Source organism: Mesitornis unicolor, unplaced genomic scaffold (genome assembly GCF_000695765.1).
Source record: "Mesitornis unicolor isolate BGI_N332 unplaced genomic scaffold, ASM69576v1 scaffold32014, whole genome shotgun sequence".
Lineage (NCBI taxonomy): Eukaryota > Metazoa > Chordata > Aves > Mesitornithiformes > Mesitornithidae > Mesitornis > Mesitornis unicolor.
The window spans coordinates 31,842-49,972 of record NW_010179960.1 but is presented as its reverse complement, the minus strand read 5'-3'; the positions used below and the strand labels follow the sequence as shown (position 1 = coordinate 49,972).

At 44.9% G+C, this 18,131-nt stretch overlaps 1 protein-coding gene across 1 annotated transcript; it reads left to right on the top strand.

Moving 5' to 3' along the window:
* The first annotated feature begins 434 nt into the window (after nucleotides 1-434).
* PPP1R7 (protein phosphatase 1, regulatory subunit 7) lies at nucleotides 435-15,921 on the top strand. Its single transcript, XM_010182961.1, has 10 exons — nucleotides 435-513; nucleotides 681-803; nucleotides 5,003-5,058; nucleotides 6,038-6,103; nucleotides 6,759-6,889; nucleotides 7,781-7,943; nucleotides 11,297-11,413; nucleotides 12,306-12,410; nucleotides 13,320-13,406; nucleotides 15,527-15,921. The coding sequence occupies exons 1-10, from the start codon at nucleotides 471-473 to the stop codon at nucleotides 15,701-15,703; spliced, it is 1,068 nt and encodes a 355-aa protein (XP_010181263.1). The 5' UTR covers nucleotides 435-470; the 3' UTR covers nucleotides 15,704-15,921.
* The last annotated feature ends 2,210 nt before the right edge of the window (nucleotides 15,922-18,131 follow it).

Below are 18,131 nucleotides of genomic sequence, written 5' to 3'. Positions count from 1 at the left end.
CCTCGGGAGCTCCACACGCGAGAGGTGGAAGAAGTGGGTTTGTGGAAATGACCAAGACTTAAAAATGTAGATAAAAAAGAGCGAAATTCCCTGACACGGCGTCGCTTTTCCTCAGCCGACCCGTGTGAAACGAGAGCAGATACTGAGGGGGGTCCGAGGAGAAGCGAGGAGCTTCAGGTCGCCAGGGTGGCCACGAAGCTGTGGCTGGGGAAGTGGTGAACGGATCTCACAGGTTGTGCTGGGGAGATGGTTGAGGGATTTTTAAATTTTTTTTTATATATACCTTCAGTTCTTTGTGTCATTGGTACTAAAGTACATGATACTGTTTTTTGTTATTTTTTTCTAAAAGCTTTTAAAATGTAATAGTTCTAATTCCATCTCCGTAATCTTTGGAATTGCACTTCATTGATCTAAGAAATTTCCTTTTTCCTCCAGTCTTCTTCCCAGATTGTTGGTTTTAGGAAGATGTGATGGGAGGAAAAAGTGCATCCAAAATCAAAGTAGAAACAAGGGGTAAGAGGCCTTTTATTTAAGACTAAACCTTTCATTTAGTTAACTTAGGATTTCTACTAACTGCATAGTGGTATATGTGACTCCTGGTTATTATATCTGCTTGCTACTTCTTGCCCCCACCCCAGTGCTGCAGATAGCCTAATTCTGCTGTTGTGTATCTTGTGCAGTTGATAAGCGGATTGAATCGGAGGAGTCGGGAGACGAAGAAGGGAAGAAGCAAGCAGTTCGCATCGTAGCAGACCTCAGTCAGCAGAGCCTGCGAGATGAGCAGAACGGCGAGAACTCCGCAGGTACCGTCCTGCCTCAGCGAGATGCGTGGCAGTGTGCGCGTATTGGTCCTTGGTGTTTCCTGTGGCTGCGTGGTGGCTGTATCGATGTTAGTTACGATGCAAATCTGCCCAGAAGCAATCTTCTTTAAAAAAATAAATAACTGCTAGCATTGCTAAAATAAAGCTGCCTTCCTTTTATGGAACTGCTGATACTAAGCCTTTTGGTTTTTTCTTATTTATTTGTCTATCCATCCACGTTTGTCTTTGAAGTCTTTCATATCAAAATGCAAAACGCCTTTATTCAGACTTTTTTGTGGAAACATAGTCACTTTCTGTGGCAAGATGCTGGAAATGTTAATTAGAAATAAGCAAAGTCAGCTTCTCATAATTCTACTTTAGTGTATGTAGTTTTTTCCCTGAAGAGTTGCCAGATTTCTGGCAAAAACAGCTACTGCTAGGTAGATTGAAGGAAGCTATCAATTTTATTTTTTAATTTAAAAATTCTAAGATGTCTCAAAATTATCCGTTTGAATCCTTTTGACTTTAAGTTTTTGCTCCTGATTTTACTGTTTGTATTAGAGCATTGGGTAGAAATGTTGATGGACTTTTTAAGCCTGTGCGTTTTCAATGAAGAGGTTTGCTTTTCAGTAGCTTGCACAGAATTTATCAGAGCAGATCCATTTGTGAAGACCTTGAGTGTGGTACAATCTGGGCCGTTGGTGCTAGCTGACGATCGGAGATGTAAGAGCATTCTGCATTGACAGAGATGTTCATGTGATTATTATTGGTCTGGAAACGGAAGTAAAATAACACAGCGAATTTTCTGTGGCAAATTTTAACCCTTTTTGGCTGCGCGTCTCCCACTGATCCCTCCTCATCGTAACCTGGCCCATTAGAGTTTGCAGAGGTACTTTCCAAACAAGTAAATTATTATGAGAATTTTAAATCACATCTCCAAACTAAATTAACTCTGTGGTTTAATTCATTGCTGATGGTAAAAAAAAAACCCCACAAACCAGCCCTAATATTAATTAAAAAATGCTGTGGTGAAGTGTGTAAGAGGGTGAGAGTGCACCTTGCAAACTGCGCATCCCGAGCACTGGATGAGTAACGCAGCCACGCCGCTCAGTCAGTCACGGTTTTCCTTTGCACGCGTGTAGCAGCGAGTGTTTGTTCAGCTGACGTAGTTTAGCTGTGTGTCTGAGGTTGTTTTGTGTGTTGTTCCCCTGGGAAGTATAATACTAGAGAAAACACTCCAAGTGACGTACTTTTGTTCCAGTGAAGGGAAGAAAAACGCGTTCAGATTTGGTCGCTGAATTACACTGGGTACTGTTTAATGTCATGACTGCGTTGTTACTACTTCTTCCAAACTGTTGGGATTCAGAAAACTTCTGCTAGGGCAGAAACCAAAGCAGAGGAATAATTCTGGAACATTTGAGTTAGTTTCAGCAGCCAGCTTTGAGTCTCAGCTGAAAGGAAAATGAAGCGTTTTCCACGTTTTTCAACAGGAGATCAGAAATAGAAAGAGCTCGAGCAGCTGAAATTTCAAATTCATCATTTAGCTAATTCTCTGCAGAATAGCGCCAACGTTTAGAAAGCTTCTGACTTAGCTATTTTTAATGTTTTTCATGCATGTGCAGTTAAAAAGTGGAGTTGGGCTTTTAGTTGCTTCAAATGCTTGTGGTACTGTGAACTTACGTAACTCAAACTACCATTCTGTACTGCGGAATTTGGGTTTCCTGAATGTCGTCTTTTTTTTCCTACCTCTGCAAAGCTGTGTAGCTTGCAGGCATGGGTTACGTGAAAATGTGCTTAAGTAACTTCACTGCTGGAGCAATGTTTTTTATCCCTTCGGAAACCTGCAGTGTTAAATATTGTGGACTGAAGCACTGTTTGCATCCTTACTGCGTGCAAGTGAATTGCAGTTCTGTTTGTAAAGTGATTGTAGAAGGGCCACTTTAGGGTATTTTATGTCCACGTGGTTCGTAAATAAAATATTGATTGATAGGACTGTAAATTTGCTAGAACCAAATTGTTTCTCTTCTTTGAGAGAAAAGATGCTTTAATGTTCTCATCCCACTACTGATTTAGCGGTGTTAACTGTGTGCAGGCCTCAGCCTGCTGTATGGAGAGTGCTTTATGCACAGTACATAAACGTTGAGAGTTGGTGTTATTACATAAATGCCTGTGCCTCTGTCTTCAGTTTTAAGGTGCTTTTATTTGAGTGTATTCGATACATGTCCTGTGTGACTCAGTTTTGCACCTTTGGACTTGAGAGCTTTTCTCCTGCACTGGCTCTACCAGGACTGGTCTCTCAGAGCTGTGTGGCAAAAATATGAGGAGCCACCCTTTGCCTGATCCCAGAATAGAGTGTTTAACACGTTGCTGAAACCAAATGCATACAAGTGACCTATAATGAAACATGGAGGAGCCTGCCAGCCAGAAAAGGTCAAAGAATTTTTTGGACGGGAATTTTCTTGTCGTCGTTGCAGAATTTTTTTTTCACTGTGCACATGACTGGCTTAACTGTTGGGCAACTTGTTGGACAAGTTGTCCAACCGTTCTCAAATGTAGAAGTTTCTTTACCATGAGCGCTGCTAGTACGACTTAATACAAGGGGCACAGTTTGGTTTTTTATGTGATATCTCAAATAACTGTTGTTCCAAGCTTGGCCTGTGTTCCTGTTGGCTCTAAATTCAGCTAGGGTGCTTGTTTGGCTTGGAGCACTTTGCTCTGGCAGCCTTTGCACCCTAGGTCAAAGAGATCCAGCTTTGGTAGCAGCAGGGTAGGTTATCCCACTCCCCTGCGGAATGCATAGCTCCTGATCTGGAATTAAAGTAAGAAAACTCAAGTGTTGCCCACTGCTAAAATGCTGGTGTATGTCTGCACGTCAGTTTTGGTGGCATTTCTAGACTGCCGTTCAATTTCACCAAGCCCACCAGCTCATTTTGCATCCCCAAAACATATTTAATGCTATAAAGAATATTAAAAGATGAAGGACAGAGGTTTACTTTTCAGTATTAGCTGCTGTGAGTTGGTTCAGATGATGCTTCTTCCTGTTTGAATGTGCAGGCAAAAGCAGTAGCCCAGGTACAGCAAGGTAACGGATGGTGTGTGGAGCTATCAAAACCTTGGCGTTGGTGGCAGTATTAAAAAATGTGATGCTCGTACTGTTCATCCTTACAATACTGCTTACGATGCTGAGCATCAGTAGGAAAAATGCTGCTAAGTACTGGGGGTGTTTACAAGGCTGTTGTAACCATGCTAGGCTGTGAAAATAGCAATTTCTCCTGGGTTAATGGAATGAGCTTGCGTACAGTAATGTAGGAGTTAATGCAGACCCTTTGGGATTTGGCTGTAACTAAAGTTTCCTCATTTTTTTGGTTGTACATACAGAAGCTACACACATGAAGTGGAGAGGGGTTGCGTGTTGTGTGTCTGCTTTACAAAGTCGAATTAGACTTTCTTTGGAGATCGATGCAACCAGCACACTTCAACAACGGGCATGAATTATTCAACATGAATTTATCCAGTAACCTTCGCTCCCTCTTGTGCTGTGATAGAAGCACAGCAACTGTTGGGCTGTCTTCCAGTGCTATAAAGGCATTTCCCAAGGAAATGCATGCAGTGTGCTAAACAATGTTTTCTAGCATATTAGTGAGTTCAGTCAAACAAAAGAAGGGAGATGCATGCAAAAGTGTGCACAACATTGACATAGACTGGCAGCATTTATGAAAGAAAAGCTGAAGGGTGGGACTGCTGGGGTGCTCTGTCATTCCTGGCAGTGTCACTAGACAGTTTAGGTTCCTCCTTGGCAATGTTGTATTAGGTTGTCGGAGGAGCATAGGCGCTTGCGTGGTGTTTCTTCAGAGGGATGATGGCACGAAGTGTAAAGAAATGGAATCCTGGCCAGATCAGTCTTAAACCAGTGTTATTCAGCAGCCACACAGGCAGGCTGAAGAAGGCGCTATTCTTTCTGTCTTTTGTATCTAGGCATAAAATTCTGTTGTTAAGAAAGCTTCTTTCCATAACCAGCTATCACAAAGAAAGCCAAATTGGTGAAGTGTATTTTAAACGCAGCAGAATATTTGAACTGTGCATCTCATGTGTTTTGTCTTCCGAGGAGCATTTGCTCTCTCTTTCTCTGGACATTAGCCATGGTAATCTTGCCTTGAGCTATCAGGTGGCAGAAGTTTATTGTGTATCCGCTTTTCCCACAGGAGAAGCGGAGACACCAGTGGACATGGAAGCAATTAGCCTGGACCCGGAAGCTGAGGTAAAGGCAGATTTTTGTTCTTATGGGCTTTATACAGCAGGAAGAAAAGGTAGGCAAAAGCAAGTATTGAAACCTGGTTGAAAGATCTCATTTTCCTGAAGGTGCTGGCGACCATGATCTTCCCTGGCATTGATTCAGAGCCTTTAGGCTAGAAGTAGAGGTGTTTTATTCATGATCAGTAGCTGAGATTTTTTTTAACAAGTTAGAACTTTAAGTTAAGCATGGAGACACTGAAAGTGTAGCTCTGAGGCAAGCATTATTAATGGGCTATTGAGCTTTTGTGAGAATATCTTTAATAAACTAATTTCTGCTGTCAGACTTGGATTTGTCATAGGCATAGCTACCTAACCGGCCATGTGCCTTGGCATCGGCAGCCTCACGAGCCTGTTAGCTGGAGAGTTTTTGAGCTGGGGTGGTGAAGTGCGCTATTTCTTTTTGATTGGCTGACCTGCAAAACTGGAACATCTGGGGCTGCACAGCACAGATGTGAAGTGCTTCGGCTGATTGCCAGGTCGGAGTTAATGCTCATAGAACCACCTGATTACTTGAACTGTCAGTGGTTCCTGTGCATCTGAGGCCTGGAACTGGAAATAGCAAGGTGTGTTCTGCTTAAGCCCTAGCAGAGTGGGTAAGAAAATTCTGTGCAACGCTATTCATGCTGGGCAGCAGAATTTGTCTGTCTCGGCAAATTCAGAATTTAGTGCCAAGGTTTTCTAATTCTGGCGAAACAATGCTCAGACTCGGGAAAGGGCTGTTGCCTTTTTGCAAATACCGTGGTTGCAGTTGACAGGCTTAGGCCGCATGCTTTGCCTGTGGTGGTAAAATCATGTACCAAACCCAATTTTCACAAGTTCTTTGAAGGGAAATTTTAATGAGCTACATGTTTTCTAAGACTATAATTTTCCTTAGAACAAAGTCCCAGGTTGACCTTTGAAGAGTGTTTTGAAGCAGCTGCTGAATTCCTCCATTTCTCTTTCAGGATGTTGACTTGAATCATTTCCGAATTAGGAAGATTGAAGGATTTGAGGTGCTCAAGAAGGTGAAGGTAACAGTCCTAAAGAATAGAGAATGCCTCTTGGAACTAGAGATTTTGCAGATCTGACCTGTAAGAGGACAGATAGAGGAGTCCCTTTTTGGCTGAGATCCTAATGAGTTCAGTTCATGTTGAACTGAAGGAGGTGGTGTTTACCCATTTGTCAAATAGTAATAAAAATCCTGGGGTTTTGCAAGTTGGTTTTGGAAGTGGATGAGAGACAACACATCAGGGTTCATCCCAACATACATTCTGTCCTTGCACAGCACGCTTGACGTAGGATAATGTGGATTGGAAAGGAGCTCTGGAGGTCTCTAGTAAACCCCTGCTCAAAGCAGGGCCAGTTCAGGCATGCTGCTTAAGGCCTTCTCCAGACAAGCTCCTCAGTATTTCTGAGGATGGAGATTACATAGCCTCTCTGGGCTGCTGGTAAAGTGTCTGACCGTCTTTGTGGTAGAAAGATTTCCTTCTGTAGAGCTGGAATAAACCAAGACAATGTTCTATTTAAAAAAACCCAACCAAACCAAAACAACAAACAGACAAAATGCCAACAAAACTTAATGGAGGAAAAAACGCCCGACCCTATTGTCTGCATGCCAAAAGGCATTACGTGGTGTCGTTCATATCCATTTTCCTGTATGTTTTAAACTTTTTTCCCGACTATTAGACTCTGTGTCTCCGTCAGAATTTGATTAAGCGCATTGAGAACCTGGAACAATTGCAGACCTTGCGGGAACTGGATCTCTATGACAATCAAATTCGGAAGATTGAGAACTTGGAGTCTCTGGTGGAGCTTGAGTGAGTCCAGGGGAATCACCAGGATTAGGCTGAGGGTGGTTTGCCACTTGCTGGATTACTCATGCTGTACTTATTGCGGTATTTATCACCCAGACTTTTTTCGTGATTCATTTGGGAGCTCTGTGAAGGATCACGTCTGTTCTCTATTGATATTTAAACTGTGCAGTAAACTAGTTTTGTTATCCTGAAGCTCACCAGGGACAGTCGGCTGGAAATGAAACGCATGCTGTGTGAGGCAGTGAGGAGGGTAGGTGCTTGCTGCTTCTGTGCAGGTGCAGAAGCGCTCAGGCACCCCTTGCTCTTGGCCGCAAGAGCTTCGTGTAACAGGTTTTCCTGCAAAACATGACAAGAGATTTCGGGTGAGATTAGGACTTTCTGGAGTGTGTTAGGGAAGGAGTAGGGCTCTTCCCAGTTTGTGGCACTTGTCTGTGGTCACTCTGGAGGTGCATTACAAAACTGCTCCCCCTGGGGTGAGGAGCACTGACCTGCTTCCCACAGCCATAACTGCTTCACGCTTATGGGGTGCCTTGACATTGTCCCGTCAGGCAGATCTTGGAGGCACGAACCTTTCCCAAGGAGCTTGCAGTTGTGAAGACTGGCTTCTTCCTGCAGTGGCAGCTCCACGGCAGGGCAAAATCATGGCTGTCTTCAGCATGCAGCAGATTTCTTTCTTTTAGTATTTTTTTTCCTGGCACACTATAGAAGTATTTTGAAAGTTGTATTTGTTGTAATTTCTAATAAAAAGAAATGACACTTTTGAAACTAGCTTTAAGGCCTGGCAAAGTGCTTGATCCCTGCAGATAGTGAGGTTCCCCACCAATTTACAAGTGCCTTTTCTAGAGTCATCCGTTTCTGCTGGACTGAAGCAACCTTTGTTTTGTTTTATCACAGGATCTTGGACATCTCCTTTAACGTTCTGCGACACATTGAAGGACTAGATCGGCTTACTCAACTTAAAAAGCTCTTCCTTGTTAACAACAAAATCAGCAAAATTGAGAATCTGAGCAACTTGCAGGCGCTACAGATGTTAGAGTTGGGATCCAATCGAATTCGGGTAGGTTTGGTCTCCAAGATGTTAGCTGCAGAGTTTTGAGCTCTTTGGCTTGGAATTGGCCTTTTCTGACAGTGCACTTCATTGACTTTTATTTGCAATTTTGTTCTTTTTATTGTCCAGTCATTTAATGTGTAATCACTTATTGCTGCGCATGCTGGATCCTTTAATTATCTATGCCTGGCTACTAAATTATTGTTTATGAGTTTCTCTCTAATGAACTCATGCATCCGCTGTGTGTTGCCTTTTGCAGACAATGCTTTCCTCCTGACAGAGAGCCAAGACTGTCAAAACTTGCAATCATTGTTTTCTTTTACCTTCCCAGAGGCTATTCCTGTGTCGATAAAACCTATTGAATGCAAATTTAATTCTGGTTTAATTTGTATGTGTAATTGATAACCTGCTGTGTTAGTCAGTCACACTCAGGAAAAGGTTTTCTTGAGGCTTTGCTCTGAAATGCCTGAAAAACCAAATGCTGTACTGCTGAGAACTTTTTTTTAAATTGTGCAGTTTGTGACCTTTTCACTTTAGATAATTTAAGATCTGTGCCTCTTAAAGGGAAGTGGTTCTGGGTAGTCTCTCCTTTCCTTAAGGTACACTTTTCTGCATTTTGCCCAGTTTGTAAGAGAACTGGTGAAACAAATGACACGAAAGATTTGCAACATGCAAAGCATTTTCAATTATACACACTTAAGAAAATACTTTTAACAAATGAGTGCATTCCAATGTTAAAATTGTCTAAGTTTGCACTCCTCATTTACAATCTCTGAAAAATGACTTTTTAGGCTGAAAGAGCAAAGTTGGAAAATAGCTATTTGTCCTCTGTGTTTCAAGCCTTGTGGAAGCACACTTCTCTTTCTAGAAAAGAAGCAAACTTTGCCTTATAAACAGCCTTTTAAGACAGAAATGTTTGTTGCTTTTATGAACCAGGAAAAATTTATTTTGCTCCTAAAGCTTGACTGGACTGACTTCTTTTCCATCCACAGGAATTTCTACTTTGGAAATGAAATTACTTAGGGGAATACATCTAAGAACATCAGCCAGATCAGATGAGTGACCAGAAACAGTGGAGTATGCACAGGTTGGGGGAACGTGAGTTAGAGAGAGAACCACTTTCCTTTATTCAGAAACACAACAGGCTAAGCACCCTGATCCATACGTTTCTGAAGCTGGGTTAAGCAAAACTGTGCTGTGTTCCATATGTAAACATCATTGCCTTGTGCAAAAAAAGTCCAGCTACATTTCTGAATTGATACTTCTGTGATACAGTGCCGCCAATGTTGTCAAACCAAGTATCTTTTAACCAATTAGGTTAGATTTATTTTACATGTGTTTGCTCAGTGTCGATGCTGAGTATATTGACAAAACAACCCAAACCCCAAAGTTACTACTGTGTGAGTAACACAAGCTTCTTCAATTACTTTATTTAGCGTTTTTGTTTTCTGTGTATCTGTTAATTCTATTCTGGCTTCTTCAAACAGCTCTGCTCTAATTGCTTTACTGGAGTCAGTAACCTGTGCCTAGGCTAGGTATTTGGTGCTCATGGTATTTGTAACCCCTTTAACAGTTTTCTGTTGGTAGGGTGGCCTGGCTGTGTGCTTTACATGTAGGCATATCCTTAACTCTGTAGGATAAAAGCCTGTGGACTCAGTTTGGGCAGAGCCCTCTTGGCTCTGAGGTGCCTGATGCACTCGCCCACAGCACTAAAGCTGCTGCAGCAACGCTGTCGTAATCATTTTGTGGCACACTCTGACCTTTTGGGGTGTGCTTACCCTGGAGCAACTTGCTGGGCACTTGTGCTGCTGTCCCTTTTGTGCGAGTGGTGGGGAAGCAGAACTTTAGGCTTGAGCTGATGCACTTTCATACTATTTTTTCCAAAGGACTGAGGCAACTGTAAGGCAAGCACTTCTTCATTTGTTCTTTAGGTTTTCTCTTCTCGTCTCCATGTTTTATACTCTAACTTAAGTGTGGCTTTTTTTATAGCTTTCAGTTGCTTTTTCTTTTGCCCCTGACTGTTTCTTCTCAGTATCCTCAGAATCGGAAGTATTTCTTCCTCAGGGCTGGTGGAGCTACCCATGAGCAACAAATCTCTTATTTTCTTGCAAGGTCAAAACAGGGGTAAGTCCACAGGTTAGGAGGAGGGTGAATCCAAATATGAGCTGATAAACACCTTGTGTTGAGTCTGTTGGCAGTTCTGGGTTAGAGGTGGAATAGATGCTTTCCTTTTCGAAGTTCATAGTGCATGTGCTTGTGTCCATCTTCGGCTTCCTTCCTTTATACACGTGCAGGTAAATGTGCACACGCAGAGTAGTCTTAGTGATGCTGGAACTCAGTGGCCTGACTCACCAGCGTTACTGGTCTCTGAAACTGCCAGGCAAGAAGGCTGTGGAAAAGCTGAGGTGTCGCAAGGTGCTTGAGCACAGATGCACAAGGCACACTGTACGTGTGTCTATTTCTCTGTTAATCTTCTGTGAGCTGAGATCTGTTTTTAAAGTTCTTGTCCCTTCTAACAGCACAGAGTTTTGGTTTTTTTAATTAAGAGGCTTTCTCCTGCAAAAACTCACTGCATTTTATTTCCTTCTGTTTACAGGAGCCTTTTCTAAGTTCACCCTTTCCCCTCCCCTTTTTTTTTCCCCTTTTTTACCTCTTTTGTTCATGCTTTTTGGTGCCCATTCCTTTGTAAATAAAGAACATAGTTCTTGATACCTTACAGAGATCCTTATTTTCTTCTACTGAAGGCTGAGCTCAGCACTTGAACTGTTACAGTGTATGTGTATGTGTTCTGCCAGTAGCATGTAAATATAGCCAGTATTAAATATATTAATGCATATGAGACAGTTAACCTTGCTTATGACAGAGGAACTGTTGTGCAGAGAAGCTAAGCAGCTTGCCTCTATGTTATGCAGTCACTGATGGTCAGGACTAAATTTGCAAATTGTATTTTTTTTCCTCCCAGATTCTCTTTACAGTCACTAGTGACAGGTTTTTCTTGCTTCACAAGTGAGTATCTCATGCCCTGGGTACACCTCATGGCCCAGGGAATGTCCCTTTCAGTGCTCCCTGAGCCTTTTCATTCTCTGCTCTTGCTGCCCAGACAGTGGAGACAGCAGCCAGGACAAAGCGACGTGGCCCTTGCTGAAACCAGTGAATGGTGGTGCCACAAGGCAGCTGTCACACAGGCTGAAGGTTGCTGTCACTGCACAAAGTCCTGCACTTGCTCTGCCCTGTGCGTGCTTGGTGGTGTGGAGTTGGCAGGCTTGTTTTTCCATGGGTCAAGGCTGTAAAATGCCAGCTATGTCTCCAGGTTGGAGTTTTGCATCACAGCAATAACGTTGTCTCCTGTGGTCATTTTGCAGGCGATTGAAAACATCGACGCCTTGGCTAATCTTGACAGTCTGTTCCTTGGAAAGAATAAAATCACCAAGCTCCAGAACTTGGATGCGCTGACAAACCTGACTGTGCTCAGTATACAGGTATTGATTCTGCTCTGTGCTGTTACGTTTTGAACAGCCTTCGTTGCAGGAACTGCCTTGTCATTTATGATAAGCTCTTCTGAACCAGCAGGCCTTTGGTGTTGGAGTCAAGCTCCTGCACTGGAACAAAGTGTGATATTTCTGTGCTGTCTTTTCGCATCCTTTTCTACTAAATGAGATTGACAGACGCTGATAAAATGATAAAACAAATGTTTGATTTTTATGGACAAGAGAACAGGAAATGAGTGTTATCCCCCGTTTCCTTCCTGCACTACTGTTTCCTAGTATGTTACAATAACATCAAATGAGCTATGCCAGGGAAGTCGTTATAATGGTAGTGGGCTCAGTGTCACTACCCTCTTCCTGAAGAGAGAAGAAATGGGAACAAGCCTGTGTTGGATGAAATCTGTCCTTAATGAGCTTAGGGAAAGTTCCTTCCTTTTTAAAATGTGGAATAAAAGATACTCAGATGATTTATTCTATTGAGTCTCCTTCACAGTTGATCGTGAGACAGTCATACTTGCCATGTGCTGTAGTACCTGTATGCATCATTATTCTCTAGGACATCTACTCTGCTAGTACAGCAGAGTGTATCAGGGTTTTACTTCCCTTCTGACCTTTCCACAAGAGACCTAGGGGACACCAAGGGGAAAACTTTCAGGCTACAGCCTTTGATAGGAAGGTCAGAGTCCGATTCTTCCAGACTTAGAGATTTGACCTCCCATAGCTCCTTGTGCATTGGTGATACAGAAATCAAACCAGCTGAGGTGGTGAGATCAGAGGGGACTCAAGCAGCCTGTTTCCCCTTCCCATCTGTACTTCAGAGAAATACTTTTTCTCACTTGGGTTTTTGTTTGTTCAGAGTGGACTTAAACTGCTGTTCCACTTTCAGAATAACCGTCTGACCAAGATCGAGGGGCTGCAGAGCCTGGTGAATTTGCGCGAGTTGTACCTCAGCCACAATGGCATCGAAGTCATCGAGGGACTGGAGAACAACGTGAGCAGGCTCTTGCTGACTGCACGGCAGAATTGTTACCCTAAGCTGCTCCTATTAGTGGCTGTGCTTTTCTGGATATTTATGTTCCTCAGCTTCCCCAGTTACACGTAGGGTCCTGAGTATCTTTAAAAGACCACAGAGATCCAAATATCAGTTATGTTAAAACATCTTGCATGGGTGAAGCTCCTCTAGATCTTCTGGAGTAGGATTGTATTCACGGCCTGGGGAGGGGAAGCACAAGATGTGGTTCTTGCAGCCTGGCTGATCTTCAGCAATGGAGATGCAACCTTTCAGACTGTAGGCAACCATGAGTTCTCTTCAGTGGGAGAATGACTGGAGCTGGGAGTAAGAGAGAAGCCATGGCATGTGACTTGCCTCCGTGTCAGTGTACATTTTTAGATTTCTGGATAGGATTGATTTCACAGAAGCCTGTCGTGTTTTCATTCTGGCCCAACAGTAGATGGCATTGTCAGAGAGCAGAGATGATCTGGAACTTCGTTGGCTGTGTGCAAGGCAGAAAAAAACCTTTTTCTGAAACTTTTGAGTTTCCTGCTGCAAAAAGTTTGTTCAACTCTGCTGCTTGAGAGGACATTTATGATCTGATTTTTAATGCATTCCTCTTAATGTACTATGAGGAAGGCTCACTTCTTAGAAGGCCTTGGCTGGCAGTTGCCATCAGGCCAGTAATTGCTTTCATTTTTGTCACATGGCTTCTGGGAGGTCAGTAACCCAGCTTAATTAAAGCAGTCTTCCCTTGCTGTGTTTAGGCAGTGAAAGTTCTTGTGCTGCATGTGAGCAGCTGGCAATAATGTGTCTTTGCTTTTGACAGTTTTCAAGTCTGTGCCTGAAAAAAGTGGGACAGAGGACGAAAGGAAATCCAGTGTAACGTTTTTGTGTTTGCTTGTCTAGAACAAACTGACAATGCTGGACATTGCATCCAACAGAATCAAGAAGATTGAAAATATCAGTCACCTAACAGAGCTGCAGGAGTTCTGGGTAAGTGTGGGCAGGAGCTGTTCCCTGAGCCATCTGTACAACGGTGAAAGAAGCCCCTGTGATGGGGAGCAGTGGTGGGGGGGGGTGTCCACGTGTGTCTTGGAGTAAACTTTCTTGTTCAGGTGACCAGTGTTAAGACCTTGACAATCTGCATGGATAGCGTATGATGGTTTCACCTAAGGAAAGAGCCAAGCGTAAATTATTTGCAGGGCTCTGCTTACTGGTAAGGAGCCTGTCTCTGGCTGGGAAATAGGCCCTGCCTTCACGCTTGTGGTGGTTACGAAACAGTTCTGCTGTGTCCTATGTTTGCAGATCTCATCTTTAAGTGAGCATGACAGTGCAATGGGGAAGCTGATACTGCCTCACCATTGCACTGGAGCACGGTACCTGTTTAGAGCAGGATCAGTATGTCACTATAAGCATGAAGAAAATGAAAGCAGCTTTTGGTTTGCTTCCATTCCTGTGAGGTAGTTCACTGTTCAGGATTGCTTGTTTCTCTCTGGCACCCGCAATAGCTAAGCCCTTTGTCATTCAGATGTCTGGTCAGGAAATATGCAGAGGCAGCCCCTCCTGAAACATCAGAACCCTGCTGTGTTTGGGAGCTGTGTACAGATCTGCTCATCTTTGGGGGGAAAAAGCAGCAGATGTTCACGAGCTGGCACATGCTCTCACTCTTGGAGAGTTTCTGCCTGGGCTGAGAATGAGAGATGTGCTGCTTAATGTCTGCCGTTTGGAGTTTGGTTATTCACACTCTTGGGCAGAGGCTGGGATAAAAGGAGTGGAAAGCAAATGAAACCAAGCTAGAGCCTGGCTACTGGGACTATTTTGCTTGTCTTGCAGCATGGCTTAGCAGACAACTAGTGGTGCGATCTCTTTAAATAACAGGAGCTGAGAAACCCATTTGCCATCACATCTTTTGGGTGGTAAAAATAAGAGTACAGCATGGCTGGCGTCATGCCTGTCGTGATCCTTTGCAATTTCCTCCTGTCTTCCTCTTTGCTGTTGCTCCCCTTATAGAAGATGGCGTTGCACAGCTGTTTCCACTCATTTTACAGAAAGTAGAGGGAAGATCCCAACCTCATTGGACTTCCTTTGCAAAAACGCTAGTGCTAGTGCTTTGTCAGAGCAGAGCATCGGCCAAGATCTGTTAGCTGAACCCAGAAAATGTCCTCCTGGATTTTTTCCACTTTAACGTTGCTTTAAAAGGTTATGTGCTTTTTGATAAAAAGCAGAATTGTCTTTGGTGTGACCAAGTGTTGCATTCATTAATGTCAATTCTTTTCAATGACTGTAGAATTGAAGCCAGGTAACAAAGTTCTTTAACACTTCCAGGCAGCAGAGTTTCAAACCCTAGATACTGTGGGAATCAGTTTCCCAGTACCATGTCCCTGGTGAGACAGCTGACGGTCGGCTGACTTGGCTGGAGTAACGTTGTGGGCAGCTGTAGCGGGATTCAAGAGCGGGTTTTCTTCAGAGTCTTAGTTAGTTCAGGGTCTTGACTACAAAGCCACCTTCAGCGGAAGCCCCGGCCATGTCAGCGATGAAGCCGTTTTCTGTCGCTGCGCTGGCTGGAGGGAGGCAGCTGGAGAAGACACAGCTTCCTGTCTGCCACACAGCAAACGGGGTGCAAAGGTCCCAGGTTCCTGTGGGTGCATGTCAGTTCTGGACCTTTTTTAATGTTTCCTGGGAAGTCTTGAAAGTAAAGGCAGATGTCACAGTGGAAGGAAGTCTTGCCATAAGGATTCCCAACCCTTAAATGAGCAGTGTATAGGCTGGGACACTGTGTAGAGACAGTCCTGGTGTCTCGCTGGGTCTGTCCCAGCACAGCGGTTGAACTGGATATGCTGCCTGAAGGGTGGAGCGTGTGGGGGGCACCTCCGCACAGTGTGGGAAGCTGGAGATGGTTAGCGAGGCCTGGGGTCTGAGATGAGGAAAGCCCATTTTGGCGGTGCTGGAGGAGAAGGCTCATGTGGACGGGGTCGTCTTGTCCATGCGTGAAGGCTGTGCAGCGTTCCTGCCCCTTGGGAATCCTGCGCAGTACCAGTGTGGCTCGGCTCCTGCTAACTGGGCAGAGCTGGGAAGTGTCTGTTAGTGTGAGAGTTCCTCTGTGTGCTCTGCAGATGAACGACAACCAGGTGGAGAACTGGAGCGACCTGGATGAGCTGAAAGAAGCGAAGAACTTGGAAACTGTCTACCTGGAGCGGAACCCCTTGCAGAAGGATCCCCAGTACCGGCGCAAAATCATGCTGGCCCTCCCGACTGTCCGGCAGATCGATGCCACCTTTGTTCGATTCTGAACCTCTTGCTGCCCCCTCTCTCCTGCCCTCCTTGGAGACATGTCCCAGCTGGGTTTTTTATCCACTTACCACTCCCCAGGTCTTCAGTCCACTGACACTCGCAGAGCAAATGGTCCATCAGAAGCACTGAATACCAGATTCTGTGTACAATGCACTCATTGTTTTTGAAATGTTGTTGTTATTATTATTATTATTATTATTAAATCTTAACACAAGAGGCTTCCTTGTGCTTGCGTCTGTTATTTATGGGGGGAGGCTTTGGCAGAAAGCGATTGCAGCAGCCTGAAGCAGCTTTGCTGGCTTCTGTTGACCCTGTGGCACACCTTCAGGTTAGTAACGTCCTTGCAAACATCACTTTTTCCAGATCCAGCCTCAACCGTGGGCTGTAAAAACATGAAAAGACAGTGATGGTGCAGACATGGGGAAGAATCTAATGAAGGTGCCCATCCATGTCATCAGGTGTGTTGGTGTTAAATATCTACTTACAAAATTTGAGGTGGGGAAGTTAAATTTTCATTGCTTTTTTAATTTATTTTAATCACGGCTACAGGCTCACTTGAGGGTTGAGAACAAATAGCTTGAGGTGTGAAGGTGGTGTGGGGATGTGCATGCCTGGATGAGATACCATGGGGCTGTTATGGTCACATGGGCTGTAGACTGAGGTGGGAGCTGGAAAAGGGGCTAAAAGGAGGGACATAAGGTGAGGTGAGGGGTCTAGTCCATGCCTACAGGTTCTTTATTGGTGGTCGTGGCTTCATTTGCTTATTAATGCTAAATTAATACAACTGATATTCATATATTAAATATATTAATGCTGCTAGGTAAGGGTTTGGTGGCCCTTTGTTACAGACAGCGTTTGTGTTCAGGAAATGATAGGAATCATGTCCTGCTTTCACTAAATACGGTGCCGAGGCGTTGCTGTCCCTCTGCCTCGTGTTTGATCTGGTCACTTGAACTCTGTGGACCCTCCCTGGAAGGGTTGCCATCTGCTGCTGTGTTTGTCTGGCAGCTGTGTCACCGGCTGGGGAGCAGCTGCCACCTGGGCCAGGGGGTGTTTTGGGGTGTGTGTGGGAGATTTCTGTGCGTGCCGGCCCTGAGGAGCTTTCTGTTCAGCGAACCTACAAGGTATCTGGGAGGCATGGCCAACGGGGTCCGTCTCGAAGGAAGGTGGCAATGAAACGTGGATTTTAAACAGGAAAGCTGTTCAAGGGATGGGTAGTTTTGCAAGCTCTCTGGAGAGAGAAGGGGGAAAAAAAAGGCAAACTGGCTGTTTTGTAAGGAAGTGGATTCCTTCCCTCTGGGAGCCGATAGCTGTGGGGTGTGGGTGTTGGCAGATGATGGTCACTGTACATCAACCTCAAAGGTCTGCTGGGCCCATAAGAGCTGTGCTCTGTCCTGCTGCCCTGTCAGACTATAGAGCAATGAAAAATGGCAGTGCTGTGCCAGAATTCACTCTTGGTGGTACTTTGCTTCATTCAGAAATTCATTCATTCATTTTCTGTGAGCTCACTCTGGGACTGTAAAAGCAGCTTCTGGGCTGCTTGGTGTCCGCCACCACTGCACACCCATGTTGAACCCTGGGCTGCTGGCTGGTGTTGTGCCCCTTGGTTGGCAATGCCTGGGAGGCAAACCAGAGCTGGGTTTTTCCTCTTTTCTCCTCAAAGTTGCAAAGACCATCAGAAACTTTTCTCTTGCAGGTCTGAGGTGAGCATGGTGCTTAAAGCTTCCTTGGCACCCCAAAATCCTTGTGTCTTGGCCAGGCCCTGGACCATCCAGGGTGCAGGGAGGGACCTGCTGCTCCGCGCTGCCTCTCTGTGGCTTTCACAGCCCTGAGCTCCACCAAACCCTTTTTGTTCAAGGCCCTTCAGGTCCCCACCTCCAGCTCAAACAAAGGCAGGGCTTGCTCCAAGAAAGGTGCTCCCGGATGAGGAAGGTGCCCCCTCCTCCTCTCCCTCTTGCGCAGGGAGCCTGGTGTTTCCCAAGACGGGAAGCAGCCGTCAACCGCTGGGTTCAGATCAGTGGGGTGACCTTTTCCGCGCTCTCCCCACCGGTGGAGAAGCTGGTGAAGAGCAGTGGTAGGGCAGGAGGATTCCTTTGCCTGGTGCTGTGGGAGGAAGACGTGTGGTGTGGCCCTGACAGCAGGTATGGTAGAAAAGCTGCAGGTTTGGGGTCCTGCAGGGCTGGGATCTCACTGGAAGCCACAGGAGCAGGGTGGGATATGGCTTTCTAGTTGGTACTGGCCTCGCTGCTGCTTCTCCACCACACTCAACCCCCCAGCTCCACAGCAGGGCTCAGGGGTGACAGTCCCTGTCTTTGGCCAAGGTGGTGGAGGAGAGGGCACTTGGAGGGGGTCTCAGAGGTGGTGTGAAGGGAGGACACTGCACAAGACCGCTGACCACTTGTCTCCTTGTTTTCCCCTGGAAGCATT

Excerpts from the sequence above, each read along its gene's own strand:
- PPP1R7 (XM_010182961.1), top strand. The coding sequence starts at position 471 with ATGGGAGGAAAAAGTGCATCCAAAATCAAAGTAGAAACAAGGG. Across the intron at positions 6,104-6,758 it reads AGGTGCTCAAGAAGGTGAAG|ACTCTGTGTCTCCGTCAGAA; the intron begins GTAACAGTCCTA and ends CCCGACTATTAG. Across the intron at positions 12,411-13,319 it reads TCGAGGGACTGGAGAACAAC|AACAAACTGACAATGCTGGA; the intron begins GTGAGCAGGCTC and ends TTGCTTGTCTAG.